Source organism: Stomoxys calcitrans, chromosome 2, assembly GCF_963082655.1.
Source record: "Stomoxys calcitrans chromosome 2, idStoCalc2.1, whole genome shotgun sequence".
NCBI classification, from domain to species: domain Eukaryota; kingdom Metazoa; phylum Arthropoda; class Insecta; order Diptera; family Muscidae; genus Stomoxys; species Stomoxys calcitrans.
In genome coordinates this window covers 235,154,626-235,172,099 of record NC_081553.1, presented here as the reverse complement: position 1 = coordinate 235,172,099, position 17,474 = coordinate 235,154,626, and the positions used below count along the sequence as shown (strand labels likewise).

At 38.2% G+C, this 17,474-nt stretch overlaps 2 protein-coding genes and 1 long non-coding RNA gene across 4 annotated transcripts; 2 read left to right on the top strand and 1 right to left on the bottom strand.

Annotated features, from left to right (window-relative positions):
* Positions 1–722: 722 nt before the first annotated feature.
* Positions 723–2,617, top strand: LOC131995107 (uncharacterized). Its single transcript, XR_009397157.1, has 4 exons — positions 723–1,587; positions 1,936–2,080; positions 2,151–2,241; positions 2,372–2,617. It is a non-coding gene; the product is annotated as an uncharacterized LOC131995107 (long non-coding RNA).
* Positions 2,618–3,811: 1,194 nt separating this feature from the next.
* Positions 3,812–4,391, bottom strand: LOC106095613 (cytochrome c oxidase assembly protein COX16 homolog, mitochondrial). The gene is made up of 2 exons (XM_013262856.2): positions 4,231–4,391; positions 3,812–4,177 (listed from the first exon to the last, which is right to left on the bottom strand). The coding sequence occupies exons 1-2, from the start codon at positions 4,347–4,349 to the stop codon at positions 4,006–4,008; spliced, it is 291 nt and encodes a 96-aa protein (XP_013118310.1). The 5' UTR covers positions 4,350–4,391; the 3' UTR covers positions 3,812–4,005.
* A 3,400-nt stretch (positions 4,392–7,791) lies between these two features.
* Positions 7,792–12,566, top strand: LOC106095624 (centrosome-associated zinc finger protein CP190). 2 transcript variants are annotated; one of them, XM_013262889.2, is made up of 5 exons: positions 7,792–8,202; positions 8,320–8,774; positions 8,844–11,159; positions 11,221–12,221; positions 12,295–12,566. In XM_013262889.2, the coding sequence occupies exons 2-4, from the start codon at positions 8,370–8,372 to the stop codon at positions 12,199–12,201; spliced, it is 3,702 nt and encodes a 1,233-aa protein (XP_013118343.2). In that variant the 5' UTR covers positions 7,792–8,202; positions 8,320–8,369; the 3' UTR covers positions 12,202–12,221; positions 12,295–12,566. The 2 variants fall into 2 exon arrangements, with proteins under 2 accessions (XP_013118343.2, XP_013118342.2); XM_013262888.2 differs by having other exon boundaries at positions 11,221–12,566.
* The last annotated feature ends 4,908 nt before the right edge of the window (positions 12,567–17,474 follow it).

The following is a 17,474-nucleotide window of genomic DNA, read 5'->3' as shown; positions in this document are numbered from 1 at the left end:
CCAGTCCGATTGGTTGTTGATCACTCGCCTGTATTTCTCGGTTCGCTCGCTGGTCAAAACCCTGCATGGTAGGACCTCGGGTTCCTTCCAATGTTTGATGGACCAACTGCGGAACTAACAACCGCAGCCTTTCATCCAAAAGCCTTACAAGCTCCATCTGCCCCACACCAATTGCAGAGTTTATAACTGCGTTGAGCTGCGCGTCTGCTTGACTCTCTTGACACACAGTGGCGTGCTCTTGACCAGTTCCTGCTTGGTCTCCCTGTTCTCGTCGTTCCCGCTGGATTGTTCGCGCTGTTATGCTGCTGAAATTCGGTGTTTCGGGAGTTGACTGACCCAAAGAAGAGCCAGAGGTGTTCGTTTCGGATGGAGCTGGAGTCACCACCGCGGAAGTTACCATCATGGGAGCCATGGCTGTTGTTGTGGTTGACACCGTTGCTGACGGGACCGTCGTGGTTATGGTTGTTGTTGTTGCCATCGCTTCGCCGTTTGCAAGAGTAGTTGCGCTCGAATAACTATTCGCTCTTGTATTCACCATCTAACCCTAAATGTTACTTCAAAAATTACAACTAAATAAATTCTCTGCTTCTTTAAATTCCTACAGGTAATCGGATTACCAGATCCTGTAAAAACTATGTGTTACTAACAACAATTCAATTTATAAAGAAAAATGGTAGCTCTCCCTCATATCATCCAGGACAAACAAAAACATGGTAGTATGTGCAAACAAACATAAAACAGAAATCTCCAAATAAATTCTGAATCTGTCTTCTTCTTATAGGTTAAAATCTCGGTATCAGGAAATTGAAAAGACTGGGTTTGTGTTTGCCAACAAACCAGCCTGTCGGCTAATCGGCGTGAAACAACGTCCCTACTTGCCGGACTCAACAGGAGAGCCGGTCTATTGTCCTGAAGAGAGGACTGGCAAACACAAATTGGGCTATTGCAGTGCTATTGAATGAAATGGATGTTTCCTGTTCCATCTCTATGGCCACAAGGCTATGTCGAAGGCCATCCATACATACTGCCTACTACAGACTCAGTGTCGCACATAAGCAATGGGCAGGAAACTCTGTCACAATTATATTCTTCGCTTTCCTTGGGGCTTGCGACCAATGTTGTATTAAAACATTAACTGTCGAGACACACAAGTACACTCACAAAGGACACATCGTAACAGCCACTATAAAAAAAAAATGAAACGGTCACCCGAATTCTCGGGCCCCACGTTGGGCGCCATTCTTGTCGAGCTCCCGAAGGAACCCTGCTTTGCTTGGAGGGGAGGAAATGAACTGACGGGCGCTGGCTGCTGGCGTTCGAGCACCGGCTGTGGCTCAGTCGAAAAGGGCGCGGTTCTTGCCAGTTCACCTCCTCCAAAGCAGGTGACAAAAAAAACAAAAATCAACCAGCTGATGGAGGGACACTGATACCTACACAACAACCATGAACAATACTAGACAGACACACACTACCATGTTGACACCACTTAGCATTCAGCTGGTGTCTGGACGCACCCACCCCACCATGGTGCCCTCTTGCGTCATAATCTATGAGGACACCCCAAATACACCTGTTTGTCCTGGACCGGTAAGTTTGAGCTACCCTTTTTCTTACCTGCTTTTTAGCCTTCCATATTCATAAGATAAAACTGAACTATTTCATGTTAAAACGTTATAAAATTCCAGTTTTGGCTTTATTGCATTTTCGCAGTAGCTAAATTCTAACAAATCTTTATAATGATGATTAAATAAATAAACAAAAAAAACAAATAGGAAGATCGAATGAAGCAATTCAAAAATCAATTTAAAATATAGGTTGATTCAAAATTTCATGTCCTAAATTCAATGACAAAAAAAAATTATATATATATATATAAAAGAAAATGCTTTCAGTTCAGCATTTAATTCGTTTTCTTTTCTCTCTTCTTCCTTCCAGCAATATGGGTCATCGAATCTTCTTTCTGGTCTCGCCTAGTGATGGCCTTGATGTCGGAGCTGGGATTGCCTAGCTGTAGCACCAGTCCTGCAATGGTACCGACCCTGCTTGTCGTCTACCCTATTTCCTGTCCGTCCGTCTGATGGTAAGTATAATGTTGCTGTAGTCTTATGTAGGTGTTCTTTAAATAAAAGTTGTATTGCTTTCTTTTATAGGATGTTGTTGGTCAACGCTAAAACAAGGTGGACATCTATGATGGAGCAAGGGCCCCCACGTACCTTTTACTGAAACCTTCCTGGCCTATGGGTGAGCTCAACCTAAGCTGAAAGGGCGCTTCCTAATTTCCTGGCGCTAAATAAAATACAAGAAATGATGTCAGCCCTGCCTCAACAACTTTTCTATAATGGTTTCCTTATTTAAAAACCTTTATTTTCAGAAGTTTTGTGTCAGGTAGCTGTCTGTCCGTCCGTCTAAGTCAAGCGTATTGTCCTGTTTTATGTATGGGAAAAGGGCTCTGATAGAGGGTACCTTTGGCGTTGTCGGCTGACCAACGCTGTGCTGTTATCGCCTGGTTGGCTGATGTTCCAACGTCGGGACAGTGGAGGTGGAGTTTTGGGTTTTTTAAGTATTTACTTTCTTCGTTTTATCTTATTTATTTACAGATAACTTAATTTTCCTTTCTTTTCAGGTTAATGTTTTTTTTTTCTCTTTTCAGGTATCGTTTTCTTTTCAGGTGTTTAGTGTTTTCTTCCCTTACAGGTTTTTACGTTCCTGTCTTTTTCTTTATTTATTTCCACTTGGGTCTCACTCCACCTCCGGTAAGCTTGCTGTCCATAACCAAAAAGAACGCTTCATCTTCGGGACTCTAGCCAGCTTGGCTTTGGTTGGTCTCCATCATGAAGTTGGTCTTCCAGCCGGCACCAACAAAACATATGGGGGCAGCCATAATGACAGGTTGGTGTCAGCTGGTTGTCTCCCTCTCCCTGATGAGGGCCAACCATAGCCAGTAGGTGTCGCTGGAGTAAGGCAAGTCACAACCAGGTGGCGCTGTAGCGCCATTATTCGGCGCACACCACAATATCATACGAAAATCAGAAATGTTCATGGTAACTTTAAGTTTATTATTTTCTTGCTTATCACTTATATGTAAATAATATAAAAAAATATATATAATAACAACAATAATTAAAAAAAAATCAAAGACAATTTAATTCAAGTAATTTACTCCAACATGATTTTTTTTACAGTGTTAGGCTTTTGTTTGTAGGTGTCTGTTACGATTAACCTGTCTGGAGGGGGTGGAATGCAGGATAGGTAGAAGTTAAACAGTGCCGGAGATATCACCCCGCCTTGGGAAACTCGTTGTTTCACTCTACGGTGTTTTGATTTCTTATTCCTAAATTCCACAAATGACTGGCGACCACACAGATAATAAGATTTGACTGGAGGGTCGTATTGGCGATATTCTCAAGGAGTTTAGCATGGCTGACGGTTTTTAGCTTAGTGCTATACAGATAAAATCACCTCCTCTATATATAGGCTGTTGTTGTCGAAGCCACATATTTGCATGTGGAGGTAGTGATCTTCGTCGAGCTCCTATAGGTCAACAAGATCGTTTCGATCCAAAAGAACGAACACCGCGGGATGCTATAGACTGTAATTGCATGGTATTGATTGCACTAAATAGAGTGAAAATAAAACATTACAAATGTTACGACCACAGATTTGCGAAAAGTGAGCAGTACTTTGCGAGGAATGGTCGAGTGGGAATCACGTGTTTATTTTATTTTTTCGTCATCGGCAGAAAAGATTTCCCACTTGAAATAGACAAATATTAAAAATTTTTTGACTAGCGTTATGTTAAAAATTATTTGGATAACTTCAGCATAGCATACGTTTTATTAATTTCTGGATCTATTATGTACTACATACATACACATTCATCGATCCTCAAAATAATTTATATTAAATAACTTATTTTTTAAGCTATTGATTTTTACATGAAATCTTTATTTTTTATCTTAAAACAGTGTGGTTCTATTTATATAATAGCCTCGTAGGTTTCAAATGTTAAGTTTCCTCCCAAGGCCTGGGACCTCTTTTATTTTCCCAATTATCAATGTTTAAAGCCTTCACTTTCTCATATACCTTTTCTATCGTAACTTCGTCAGGTTTCTTCATTTTGACTCCATGGTGTTCCATCTCATCTGGTGTTATAGTTTTTTGTTTTGAGAATTGATACCTAGAATACCAAGCCTTATTTATATAAAACCCCACTATGTATTATGATACTACCTCAGTTTTGTAAATTCTTGAAGACCAAATGAGCCTCCGACCATTAACACGAGGAATGGAACTCCATATTTGAATGACTTGTTTCGTTTTAACGAACTCAACTTTTGCAGCAACGCCATTAAATAAATGACTTTAATTCATATATTTGTAAATATTAAAACATCTGTTTATCACTTGGTTGAATTGGAGAATTAGTAATTAGTGCAAGTTGTGTTTCGATGCGTGTCAGCGAATTCACGTAAGGATATATTTATAAGAAACTTTACACGTAATGATTCATCGTGCAAATTCTGGCTAAACGAAGCAGAAAATTCAAGATTTGAAGATGCTGCACTTAATAAGCGTTAGTACTCTGTTTAGTTCATGAACAACTGTCGAATACCATGGCGAAACAATTAAAGGTGGTCTCATTTGTACAACAATCATAAATTAGATGGTGCAATTCGCCATCTTGCCATCAACCTGATCGACGTTTTGCTAGCACACGCAAATAAATTTGTATGCGTGTGTGTATACGTGTGCGTACATGAGCAGAGAACATGCGAGAAAAAAGATGACAACAAAGAGAATGCAAGCAAAAACCTGACTTCTTAATATCTTGAAACCTGGCCGGCTGTTAAAAGCTGTTGGCGTGGGTGGTCTCACGCCAACAGCTTTTTTTTAATTTAATTTTTAAATCCACTTTGTTTGAACGATTTAAAAAAAAAATAAAAACAAAGTTTGAACGTTGCTATTGTGGGATTTGTTTGCCCAGTTTTGATGACTTTTTAGAACGCGACGGAATTCCTAAATTAAGGCTGATACTCAGGATTCACTAATAGAAGGTTAGGTCACATGCAAAAACACAAAGTGGATAGGCCCCATAAACATCATTAAGGATGTCAAATCTGACGATTGAAAATGTCATCATATAGGAGAAAACGTAAACAAAGAATGAATGTAAAAAGAGAACAAGTTGACATCCTCAATGCCAAGTACTGCTAAATATTAAAAAAAAGTATATCGGCTGATCGCTTGGCTTAACCTTATTCAGTGAATCCTGGCTGATACTATGTTTATTTTTGGGGGAAAATTTTCCTAAATCGTTTTTGTAGTGGTTTGACAAGGTTACCACATTTGCTTTTTTGTGTTTCTTTGTCCAAAATGTTGTTTTTGTGTTTCTTTGTCCAAAATGACATATAAAAATTAATATGGCTCCAATCAATTTATCAGCTGCTTGCGTGCTTGTGTACACAGAAATGTGAGTGTGTGGACCGTTTCAAATTCATATATGTTGTTGTAATTTCAACAAAATTAATAAAGATGCAACACAAACTATTTAAAAAGAAGCGAATGCAGCTTTATTTGTAAATATAATTAAGTTTTTTAGTATTTTGTTTGGTATAAGTTAAATAACCATAACCTTCCAAAAGCCTCTTATTTCAAAATAATGTTGTGATTGCAAGACCAGAACAAAACACAAGCTTTCACAATCGTTATTACTTTGTACAGATTTATTGCATTTTTTATTTATTTTAGAAATGTATTTATATATAAATTCTTACTTATTTATGCATACACAAATACTAAATTGTTTTCCATGTGAGCAAGATCACTAGCACTAACAAACATTTAGTTACAATTAGACGTTTGGCGATCGCTACTGTGGTTGTGCTCAAGGCGAATTTAAAAAGGTGGTCCCACGCGAACAGTTGTTAACAGCCGGCAGGGTTTGACGGTGTTAAGATGTTAGATTTTTGTTTACATTCTCTTTGTTCTTATTTTCTTTCTCGCATACGCACACAAATTTGTTTGTGTGTGTTGGCAAAACGCGATCATCTTGGTGGTAAGCATGACATGACATACTTAAAATCAGAGTTGCACTAATCACTGATTTTGACAGATAGTGGACTCAATATTTTGTTGTTGGGGAACTGCCACTACCTGTAAATAAATATATCTTGGTGGTAAGATGGCGGGTTGCAAATGGGGCCACCTTTAATTGATTTAATTTATCTTAAACAAGTTGCCACAAATGGGCAGGAACTTGTCAGAAACAAGTTTAGAATTTGTTATTAACTGATAGGGAATCCCCACAAACAAATTGGAGATGTATTTCAAACATTTTGGAGACTTGTGTCGAACAAATCGGGTATTTGTCCCTAATAAGTCAGTTACTTGTTTCAAACAAGTCGGAGAGTTGTAATATGCCAGTAAGGGCGGTTTTAAAAAGGTGGTCTCACGCAAACAGCCGGCCAGATTTGACGGTATTAAGATGTCGAATTTTTGTTTGCGTTCTATTTGTTGCAGTCTTTCTCGCATATTCTCTGCTTATGTACGCATACGTTAACACACACACACACAAATTCTTTGTGTGTTGGCAAAACGTCGATCAGCTTGATGGCAAGATGGCGAATTGAACCATATGATTTGTGGCTTTTCTACAAATGAGACCACCTTTAATTGTTACACCATGTATGCCAGTAAAGTACTTGTGTGAAAGAAGTCATGTACTTCGGTCAAATAGAATGGAAACTTGCCAAATAAGTCTAGTAAATATATCAGACAAATCGATAACATGTGTCAAACAAGTTGGCTACTTGCGTTAAAAAGTCAAACAAACTTTTGCCAAACATGAAGGAGTCATGTAAAACACAAGTTGGAAACTTTGGAAACATTAGAAGGTTAGATCACATGCAAAACATAAAGTGTATAGGTCCCATGAACATCATTAATGATATCAAATCTGCCGATTGAAAATGTCATCATATAGGAGAAAACGTAAACAAAGAATGAATGTAAAAAGAGCACAAGTTGACATTTTAAATGGCAAGTACTGCCAAAAATATCGGATGATCGCTTGGCTTAACCTCTGGGAAGCATTCTTGTTTGGCATGTGTAAAGGAGTATAGGTAAAATGACCTAGAGTCAAACATGCCGCCAGCTGTTTCGGACGCGTTGCTAACTAAATATACTTTATTGATGCCATTCACAATAATATGAATATATACTACTCACGCTGTCATTGCGCACACAACAGCGAATATAAGGGCGGTTCTTTAGCTATTATTTTTTTTGTCAAATGTTGCCAAATAACATTATAGCTAAAAAATCATCCTATATAAGGTGTGAGCGTGCCATTTGCTTCATGTCTATCGTGTGGTTTAATGCTGTTGTTTTGAATGCCAAGCGATCAGCCGACATATAATTTTTTTTAATGTTTGGCAGTAATTGATATTGAGGATTCACTCATTCTCTGTTAACGTTTTCTCCTATTTGATGACATTTTCAATCGGCTGATTTGACATCCTTAATGACCTAAACTTCTATTCGTGAATCATGTTTCGTACGTTTATTTGAAGTAGTTGTGATTTGAGACGCATGAGAGAAAATATTCGCTTGACGGAAAAATATTTGTGTAACCGTGCCTCGTGAGTTGTGATTTGCTCACGCCCACATCTCTAATTCTCAGTTCTAAACGTATAGCATCTCTGTTTAGCCTCATCATGTTACCAGATTCTTTTATTTTTACTTATTTTATACACACACCACCACCAAGTTTTCGTTCAGTCGCCATTTTGCAAAATTATCATTGGGTGGCAACGCAAGACCAACGCTGCTGGAAATTTAGTAAAATAAGGAGAAAATTCATTACAACGTTAATTTTTGAAAATTGGTGAAAATCTTCGAATTGTTCTAGATAACAATTGCTAATCTTCAAACTACGGCATCCATATTAACCAAGTATCATAAAGCTTGCAACTAAAACACGATATATTTTTATAAAGAGGAGCCGTAACAGCGAGGTGTTTCGGTGTATCACAGCGATTTTGTTTGTTAGTCTTATATTCTAAGAAAATAAGAAAATTCGGTAAAATAAAAATAGGATTTCTATTGGAAGCATAAAAACTAAAGCAGGATAATTGGCATATAGCCATTCAGCATCGAGACATCGTACCGACGACAGACGGCAAGTCGGAAAGTGGAAGAGAGGTAGGTACAGTTGGTGTATGGCTTATCTGGGGGTCGGTCAGCGCGCCTGTTTCATGAAAATTACTTGTGTTTAGATGTGAGTGCCTGTAATGTTAAACTTTTTAATATTTATATTAGCAAAAACGAGGAATATTTAGAACAAGCCCGTCTGTCGAATCAACGGCACCATGGGTGAAATTAAATCGGTTAAAGTGGACAACTGGGGTGTCTTCTTTCTTCAAAAGCTGCAGAATTTTTTTAATAAAACTGACTACTGTGACTTGACGTTGCAATTTCGAGACAATTCCCAGCTTAAGGTGCATCGTTTGGTTCTAAGTGCCTGTACCGACTACTTTAATGTATTGGAACAAACATGTGAAGTGGTAGACGATGCCATTATTATGCCCAATGGCCTGCAGGCTGATGTGGTGGTACCCATTGTAAATTTCATGTATACTGGAACACTTGAGTTCGAGTTGAAAATGTACAATAGGCTTTTACGCACAGCAAAAGATATGAACATGACTGTATTGCTAAAACTGTTGGAAGCCCATCGGCGCACAATGGAGATGCATCCACAAAAAAATCAGGCGGTAAGTATGTTTACGTTTCATAAAAAAGAAACAAACCTTATGTCTGTATCGTTGTCATTTATCCACCAGCCTACAAGCCCAAAAACTAAGCGTAAAATAATTCCAACTAATTCCGGACCTGGCGTTGCAGCACATGCTGGAGGTCGTTCATTAATCCAACCTCAAAACAAGCGTATTATGGTAACTGGTAATGTCCCACAAAATCGTGTTGGACCATCGAGCGCCCATTCACGTATAGCTGCCGGCACTTCTGGCCACGGAAATTTGCCGGTGAAGCAACAAATTGGCTCTACAACCTTCACTCGGATAAAACAGGAAACAGATTCGGACAACAATGCGAACAATTCTTCCGGGGGATATACACTTTTAAAAAAACCTTTACAACCAACTGCGCCAGCATCGCCTTTCGAACAACTTCGCAAGGGATATAATAACAACAAGAGGCCAGCAACAGCAACTTTTGTTTCCCCTCCAGCTAAAAAGCCTAACTTGGAGGATGTCAAAGAATTTGCTGAGCAACAGAGAATGAGAAAACAAATTGCTGCAGAGTTTGGTGATGATGGGGATTATGACACGGGAATTATGGATGATGATACTATTCACAATGACGATGATGATGATGACATGACTGCGCCAAATCCTATATCGATAGGCCAGCAACAACAGCAAAGCTCGTCTACAGCAGTGCAGACGTCTGCTTCACAACATCAGCAGACTGAAGATCCTCCTGGTACTACTACAATCATTGTAAAGCATGAAGGCCCAGACAAGCCACCAACTATTGTGGTAAAAGATAGTTCAAACTCAAAAATGAATCATGCAAAAATTATATCTGAAGTTTTGCGGCAGTATCCTCATCTTGTAAACAGCAACAAAAACATAAAACTAAAAATTATGCCCAATGCTGGAGGAAACGCACAAAAAGTTGTTGTTAAGAAAGAAGTTTGCGATATTGAAAATACAACTACGGCCGCTTTAGCAGCACCACCCTCAAAGTTGTCCATGTTACAAAAAGTGGACGCTAAAGTGTCAAATATTATAGCTGTGCCCAATAAACCCAAACAACAAGTTTTAGGCCATACAATGGCGAACACAGCTGCTAAAGCTGCTAACGAGGTAGCCGTAAAAAGTGTGGCTACATCTGAACCTGTAGCTGTTTTAGCACCAGCTCAAAAACGACGCATTGACAGTAAAACCATGCATGCGCTGATTGCTTTGGGAGCTGAAAATACAACGGGTCCATGGCTCTGCTTGCGATGTGGACGCAATGGTCATCCTATCAGCATTCCTTCGTATCGTGGTTTCAGGCGTCATCTAATCAACACTCACAAAGAGACCATCGACCCTGCTTTGTGTGAACATTGCGGTTGGCGCTCATCGAGCAAACGAGAATTGCACTTCCACATGCAACTCGAACATAAAATCAGGACAAACCTTTACATATTCCCAGAATGCCAGCTATGCAACCAAATGTGTATAGACAGTGATGCTTTGAATCAACACCTGATTGACAGTCATCCAGATGAAAATAAACAACAGTGTATTTACTGCAATAAGATATTCCCTGAAGAATTGCAGTTGTACACACACATGAAAACTTTCCACAAAAAACAAGCTTTGGAAGATGGTATTATCGACTATTCTGACGATGAGAACGCTAATACAGGACCAATATTCCCTCCGCCTGAAGATGAGGAAATGCTAATGGAGGAAGAAGTTGAGGCACAACAACAACCTGAGAAAAAAATTAAAATTCTATCAGATATAAGCTTGTCCATTGCCGGTTCCATTATGAAGGCAGATACCTTTTCTGCCGCAGTGGAATCCACAACAACTTTGCCATCTGAGGAGTATCTGCAGGAACAAGAACATGTTGAAACTAAATTTGTGGCTGCTGATGGAAGCGAAGTAATTCTAACTGCGGAGCAACGTAAAGAAATTTTATCGCAATTAAACCAAGAAAATGAAGGGTCTTCTGGCGTAGTTATGGTTTTAAATGAAAACCAACAATTTGTCGGAGGAGAAACTCAATCGGAACAGGGCGCCATAAGCCACGATGAAACGTCCCAGGCAACATCAGCAACCAATGAGGAACCCGATGACAGCCACATCTATCATGAACTAAAATCTCAAACTTCAGAAGCTATTGAAGAAGACACTGCAAGTCAGTCAGAACAAGATGCTGGGGATCACCATGAAGGTGGAGAACAGGAGGATCAAGCACAGGAGGAAAAAATGCAGCACGAACATTTAGATGAAAGCAAGGAATCTATCGACAATTTAGAATGGGCAGAGAATTTGGTATCTGAGCACGACATGGCTGATGTTTCTTCAAATCCTGCTGAAATAGTATGCGGAGGTGACCCTGCTACTAAAGAAGAGGAGGTAACTAGCCTAATCGATTACAAATTCCATAAAGTCAAAATTCTTTTGTTTAATTTTTTAGCAACCGAGATACGAAGAAGAGAAAAGCCAAGATGAAATCAGTAAGAAACTAAAAGAGTTAGCAGGAGAATGGTCCGAAGATGAGGAGGAGGACATGCCGGAAGACGTCATACCAACCGAAAAACCGAGGGAAAGTGAAGTCTTAGAGAAGGCTCAGCCTCCGGAAGAAGAAGTTAATACATCTGCATTAAGCGAAACTGAAAAAATTATGGAAGACATTACTGTAAATACCAAACAAATTAGTGAAACAGAGAAGCAAAAAGAAGAAACAGCAGAAGAAGACACTCAAAAATCACATATGGAAAAAGAAATCCCTAAAGGAACGGAAACTGAGAAAGCATCAGTTGAAGAAAGCGACGATGATGATGTCGATCTAGCTCTTAAGAATCTTCATAGTGAAGACCACGACGATAAACAACAAAGCCAAGGAAATGTTGAAAATAAACCAGAAGGCGATGAAAAAAGTATTGCTGAAACTGTTGCGCAGCACGAAGGTGAGGAAGAATTAAAAGATGAAGACGCACAGGAAGTGCGTGAAAGAGATACAACAGAGGAGTCAAACAAAGAGAAAAGCGTGGAAGTTAAAACGCCGTGTGGAGAAGACACCGAAAGTGATCCGAAAGAAGAGAAAAACGAAGCGGCCCAGGATAGCAATGCAGAAACCATAACGGATAAAAAGGAAGTAAGCGAAGTTAAAAACGAAGCGGACACCGAATGTGGCAGAGAAAGTCGGTCCACAAGTGAAGAAAAGCCTGCAGATGATGAATTTTTAGATATTACACCCGAAAAAGTACAGGATGATAAAGGTGAAGACAATTCTGCTACTGCAACCACCCCGAAAGACCCCGAGGAGGCCTCAAACTTAGAATCTAAAGACGTTAATCCAACCACTTCTGAAGATCGCGTCAAAAGCTTAATAAGCGAGTGGGGCGATGACGATGATGAGGAAGAAAATGACACCGAGGAAAAGCCTAATCCATAAACGCAATTTTTTTTTACTTTGTAAGTAAACGTCAGTCTTATATTTAATCCCTTTCACTAGATTTCTATTTCTTTTCGTATATATACTATGCAGTTTTAACCGCATCGATTAGTTTGCCATAAGTTTCGATACTTTTCTCATATCTGGCCTGTTATTTAATTTAAGTATTATTTGTAATTGGCGATAGACTACTCCTTTTCACCCATTATACGCAATAATAAAAACGTATTAGATATAAATTAACATTAAGGTTCTTGAATATGCGAAACCTTATTATTTATATTCACAACATTTGAATTGATTTTTAGGTAAAGATGAAATCTTTGTTAAACATTTCTCGCATTAATAAACATCTAACAATCCCATACTACGGAATTAGAATTATTGTAAACAAGAGGGAAGCGGGACATGGAATATGCTACGGAATAATTATTAAATTGTATAACAAGCTTACTGGGTTAGCTGCTACAGACCGTTTGTTCAATAAGTGCAAGTCGGAATAGGTTTTCAAGCACTTTGATCTTTTTTGTTTTCAATTTCTAGCACCTTATTTCAATATATTGGGTTGCCCAAAAAGTAATTGCGGATATTTAAAAAGGAAGTAAATGCATTTTTAATAAAACTTAGAATGAACTTTAATCAAATATACTTTTTTACACTTTTTTTCTAAAGCAAGCTAAAAGTAACAGCTGATAACTGACAGAAGAAAGAATGCAATTACAGAGTCACAAGCTGTGAAAAAATTTGTCAACGCCAACTATATGAAAAATCCGCAATTACTTTTTGGGCAACCCAATACATATATGTATCATTCATTACTTGTTGTTTCCATCGAACTTGTATACTTTCCCTTAGTTATATGAATTTTTAGCTGGGGCATATTCATTCATTCTTAAAACGTAATCGTATTTTGATGCGCTCAACTAGGCCAACGTCGTCGTACAGCTCACACAGCTCGTGGTTCATACGACGCTCATATTCTCTGGTCTATTCATTTCAGAAAGCATCTTCGCAAGTGCCTATGCTTCGTTGTATTATGTATGTCTCATTTAAAAATTCTAATTCCACTGTCGAAAACTAGGGTTTATATTTCGTCGGTTTTATTGTCTTTACAAAATCCAGAGGATTATTTTTCAAATGTTACTTGCAAGCATCACAACACAAAAACATTCATTCGAATTTTAACATAGTACTGGCAAAATATGAAGTTGAATTTTAATAGTCGAGGTAAAAATTTAGTCCGCAAAGTACACTAAAAGGGTGTCATGAGGTGACTTCTATCCCAAACTAAGTAGTTAATGGAAATTAGCATTCATTAGCCAATTATATTCTTAATTTTATTGAATTCTGCAGGCGTGTACCTACAGTTGCAAGCTTTTGGCAGACTATTGTTCATAATTCCCTCGGTTTGTCCGGGTTTATATGGCGTTTTTAGCGTTGATACCATCGATGATTTTTTTTAGGAAGTTAAAGTGTGTCTCTTTCGACCTATTCAAAAGCATCACCCTGAAAAGTCGTATTAATTTCGCAGGAATACCGAACTCAGACATAGCTTAAAAAAAAACATTGAACCTTCTCACATATCAATGAGGGACGTCCGATCCAATTTTATTCATACCATTTATAGCCGTGTTCGAACGGTGTGCCGCAGTTCGAAACCTTTTTGGGGAAGAGTTTTTACATAGCATAGTACCTAACAAATGTCGCCCATAATATGGAGGAATAAACGCCGCTGAAAACATTTTATTCTGATGTTCTCACCAGGATCCGTACCCAGACGTTCAGCGTCATTGATGGATATACCAACCTCTGCGCTGCAAATTTCATCCAATACTCTTCCTAAGTTTTTGTATAATCTAAAGTTGGATAATAAACTGTTGAAATTTTAAAAAAATGTTAAATAAGAAATACTAGATGAGCAAGAATATAAAGCAAATTTTATGATCTGCGCCATAGTATCGAATAAATACTTACTTCGTAACAAAAATATACATACATACTTCATATCGTTTTTATTGTTGTTGCAGTTCTTGGTCTGCAATTGTCTTTATTGGATCACTGTACATATATATACTCATGGTGATCAATAAATCGGATTTTTGCTAAAAACTAATTTCGAATTATTCGCAAAATGAGCTTTTTAAAAAACCAGTTAAAATTTTGGAGATGTTTAGAAACCGTTTTTTTGTTTTATAAAAGCAACCCCTTTTAAAAATGTATTAATAAATGTTGAAAATCGACAAGCATATATTTTTTTCAGTTTCTAAAACAACATTGTTTTAGCGGGGACATTTAAAGAAAAAGTAAGACTAAAATTTTTCTAAAAAAAAACATATTAAACACAAAATTTTCTGAGAAGACGAAATTAATTGTATATTTTTTTTTTGTTTCTCTTTCGAAACGAGCTCAATGGTCTGAGATGCAAATGGAAAAGGAAAGCCAGAGATAGCAACACACACCAACCACCATGGGACGCGTTTCGTCTTTGGTTAGAAGACTTTTCAACCATATTAGGTGTGAAGGCTTCAAGGGCCGTGCGTTGGTATGTTGTATTTGAACCGTATTAACGCATCTATGACACAATTACTACATTAACCAAGCTCGACAACCCTGCTTGTTAGCTGTACTTCTCCCAATGCATGTATTTTTGTGTAATTACAGATATTCTGTCTGTGGCAAATTACACTTCTTCCGTACTACACATTTTGTTCATCTGTTGGAAGTTGTATTGATGGCTTGAAACGCTATGACAACGGGAATGGCTTGGTGAACGTGGTAATTGTGTCATAGATGCATTTTCGCTATTAATACGATTCAAATATAACATACCAACGCACGGCCCTTGAAGCCATCACACCTAATATGGTTGAAAAGTCTTCTAACCAAAGACGAAACGCGTCCTTCCCCAATGCATGTGTTTCTGTGTAATGATAGATTTTTTGTCTGCAACAATTACACCACTTCCATGGTGCACATGATTCTGTGCCATCCATCAGATGCACAGTGTGTGTTTTGCGATCTCTGGCTTTCCTATTCCAGTTGCAAAGAAAATCTCCGATCCTCCCACCACCGAAGGATGGGGGTATATTCATCTTGTCATTTTGTTTGCAACGCATCGAAGTATCCATTTCCTAACCTATAAAGTATGTATATTCTTGATCAGCGTAAAAATCTAAGACGATCTAGCCTTGTCTGTCCGTCTGTCTGTTGGAATCACGCTACAGTCTTTAAAAATAGAGATATTGAGCTGCAACTTTGCACAATTTTTTTTTTTATTTTTATGTCCATAAGCAGGTTAAGTTCGAAGATGGGCAATATCGGACTATATCTTGATATAGCCCCCATATAGACCGATCCGCCGATTAAGGGTCTTAGGCCCATAAAAGCCATATTTATTTTGCGATTTTGCCAAAATTCGGGACAGTGATTTGTGTTAGATCCTTCAACATTCTTCTCCAATTTGGTTCAGATCGGTCCAGATTTGGATATAGCTACCATATAGACCGATCTCTCGATATAAGTTTTTGGGCCCATAAAAGGCGCATTTATTGTCCGCTTTTGGCATAATTTGGGACAGTGAGTTATGTAAGGCCCTTCGACATCTTCCTGAAATATGGCACAGATAGGTGCAGATTTGGATATAGCTGTCATATAGACTGATCTCTCGATTTAAGGTCTTGGGCCCATAAAAAGCGCATTTATTGCCCGATCTCGCCGAAATTTCGGACAGTGAGTTGTGTTAGGTCCTTCAACATTCTTCTCCAGTTTGGCCCAGATCGGTCCAGATTTGTATATAGCTGCCATATGGACCGATCTCTCGGATTACGGTATTGGGCCCAGAAAAGGCGCATTTATTATCCGATGTCGCCGAAATTTGGGACAGTGAGTTATGTTAGGCCCCTCGACTTCTTCCTGGAATATGGCATAGATAAGTATAGATTTGGATATAGCTGTCATATAGATCAATCTCTTTATTTAATGTTTTGGGCCCCTAAAAGTCGCATTTATTCTCCACTTTTGGCCTAATTTGGGACATTAAGTTGCGTTAGGCTCTTCGACATCCCTCTTCAATTTGGCCCAGATCGGTTCAGATTTGGATATAAGGACCATAAAAGGAGCATTTATAATCCGATTTCACTGAAATTTGACACAATGACTTATGCTAGGCTTTTCGACATCGGTGTCGTATATGGTTCAGATCGGTCTTTATTTAGATATGGCTACCAAAAACACCAATATTTTCTTCTACAAAATTGAACAATGACTTGTACTTATTAGACCTCTTAATATCCGTGTCGAGCATATTTCGATAAAGCTGCTATGGAGGCATAAATTATGCAATTTTCAACGGATTATGACGAAAGATGATTTACATATACACCGAGGTGGTGGGTATCCAAAGTTAAGCCCGGCCGAAGTTAACGCCTTTTTATTTGTTTTTATTGATATTTGATTATTTCGGGTGTGTGTTGCCAATGTTATAGTACAAAGCATTTAGCGGGAAGAGCGCTTTATTATTTATCCATAAGCTAGCAAAACCGCTAGACAGGTAAATAAACCATTCCAATTGGGTGCCACGACGTCCGTTTCCGTACGACAGTGATTTCTTTTACTTAGAGCCTATAATTCTTTTATATACAATACTTAATGAAATTTGTTGCGATTTTTAAATAAAGAATGCTGTACTGAATATTTTTGCAAAAGCCTGCATGGGTATAGTGTGATTTTGTGAGGTTTTAGGCTGTGTACCGATTGATAGCAAAGTTGCGGAGTTTGTAAAAATATGACGTTTAGTGTGGTGAATAATTTTAGTTTAGCCTCCTGGGAAGGTCTTCTTCAAAGGAGGCTAATCAGTAAAAACGTTATTTAAAAGAAATGGCAATTTCAATTGAATAGTTTATTGAGTTAATAACCACTTTAAGTGGATTTTTGAGCTTATCATAAATCCGAATTGCAAAATTGCTTTTGACAGGTGGACAATCTAGATTTCGATCAAAAAGACACTGTTCCACTGTTTTAATTGACGTCGTGGAAGAAATGAGACAAAATATGGATAATAATATGGTATCATTTCTGGTTCTACTAGACCACAGTAAAGCCTTTGACACAATGAACCATAAACATCACTGAGCAAAATATGTTAAGTGTGGTTGCAAATGCAAATTGCAAATTTGTCCATGAACATTTCATTGGGTACATGGACAAACTTCTCACATATCAATGAGCGGTGTCCGAATCAAGTTTAAGCTCAATGATATGGGGCTTCTTTTTAT

Excerpts from the sequence above, each read along its gene's own strand:
- LOC106095613 (XM_013262856.2), bottom strand. The coding sequence starts at position 4,349 with ATGGCGTTGCTGCAAAAGTTGAGTTCGTTAAAACGAAACAAGTCATTC. Across the intron at positions 4,178-4,230 it reads CAAGAATTTACAAAACTGAG|GTATCAATTCTCAAAACAAA; the intron begins GTAGTATCATAA and ends TTGGTATTCTAG.
- LOC106095624 (XM_013262889.2), top strand. The coding sequence starts at position 8,370 with ATGGGTGAAATTAAATCGGTTAAAGTGGACAACTGGGGTGTCTTCTTT. Across the intron at positions 8,775-8,843 it reads ATCCACAAAAAAATCAGGCG|CCTACAAGCCCAAAAACTAA; the intron begins GTAAGTATGTTT and ends TTTATCCACCAG. Across the intron at positions 11,160-11,220 it reads CTGCTACTAAAGAAGAGGAG|CAACCGAGATACGAAGAAGA; the intron begins GTAACTAGCCTA and ends TTAATTTTTTAG.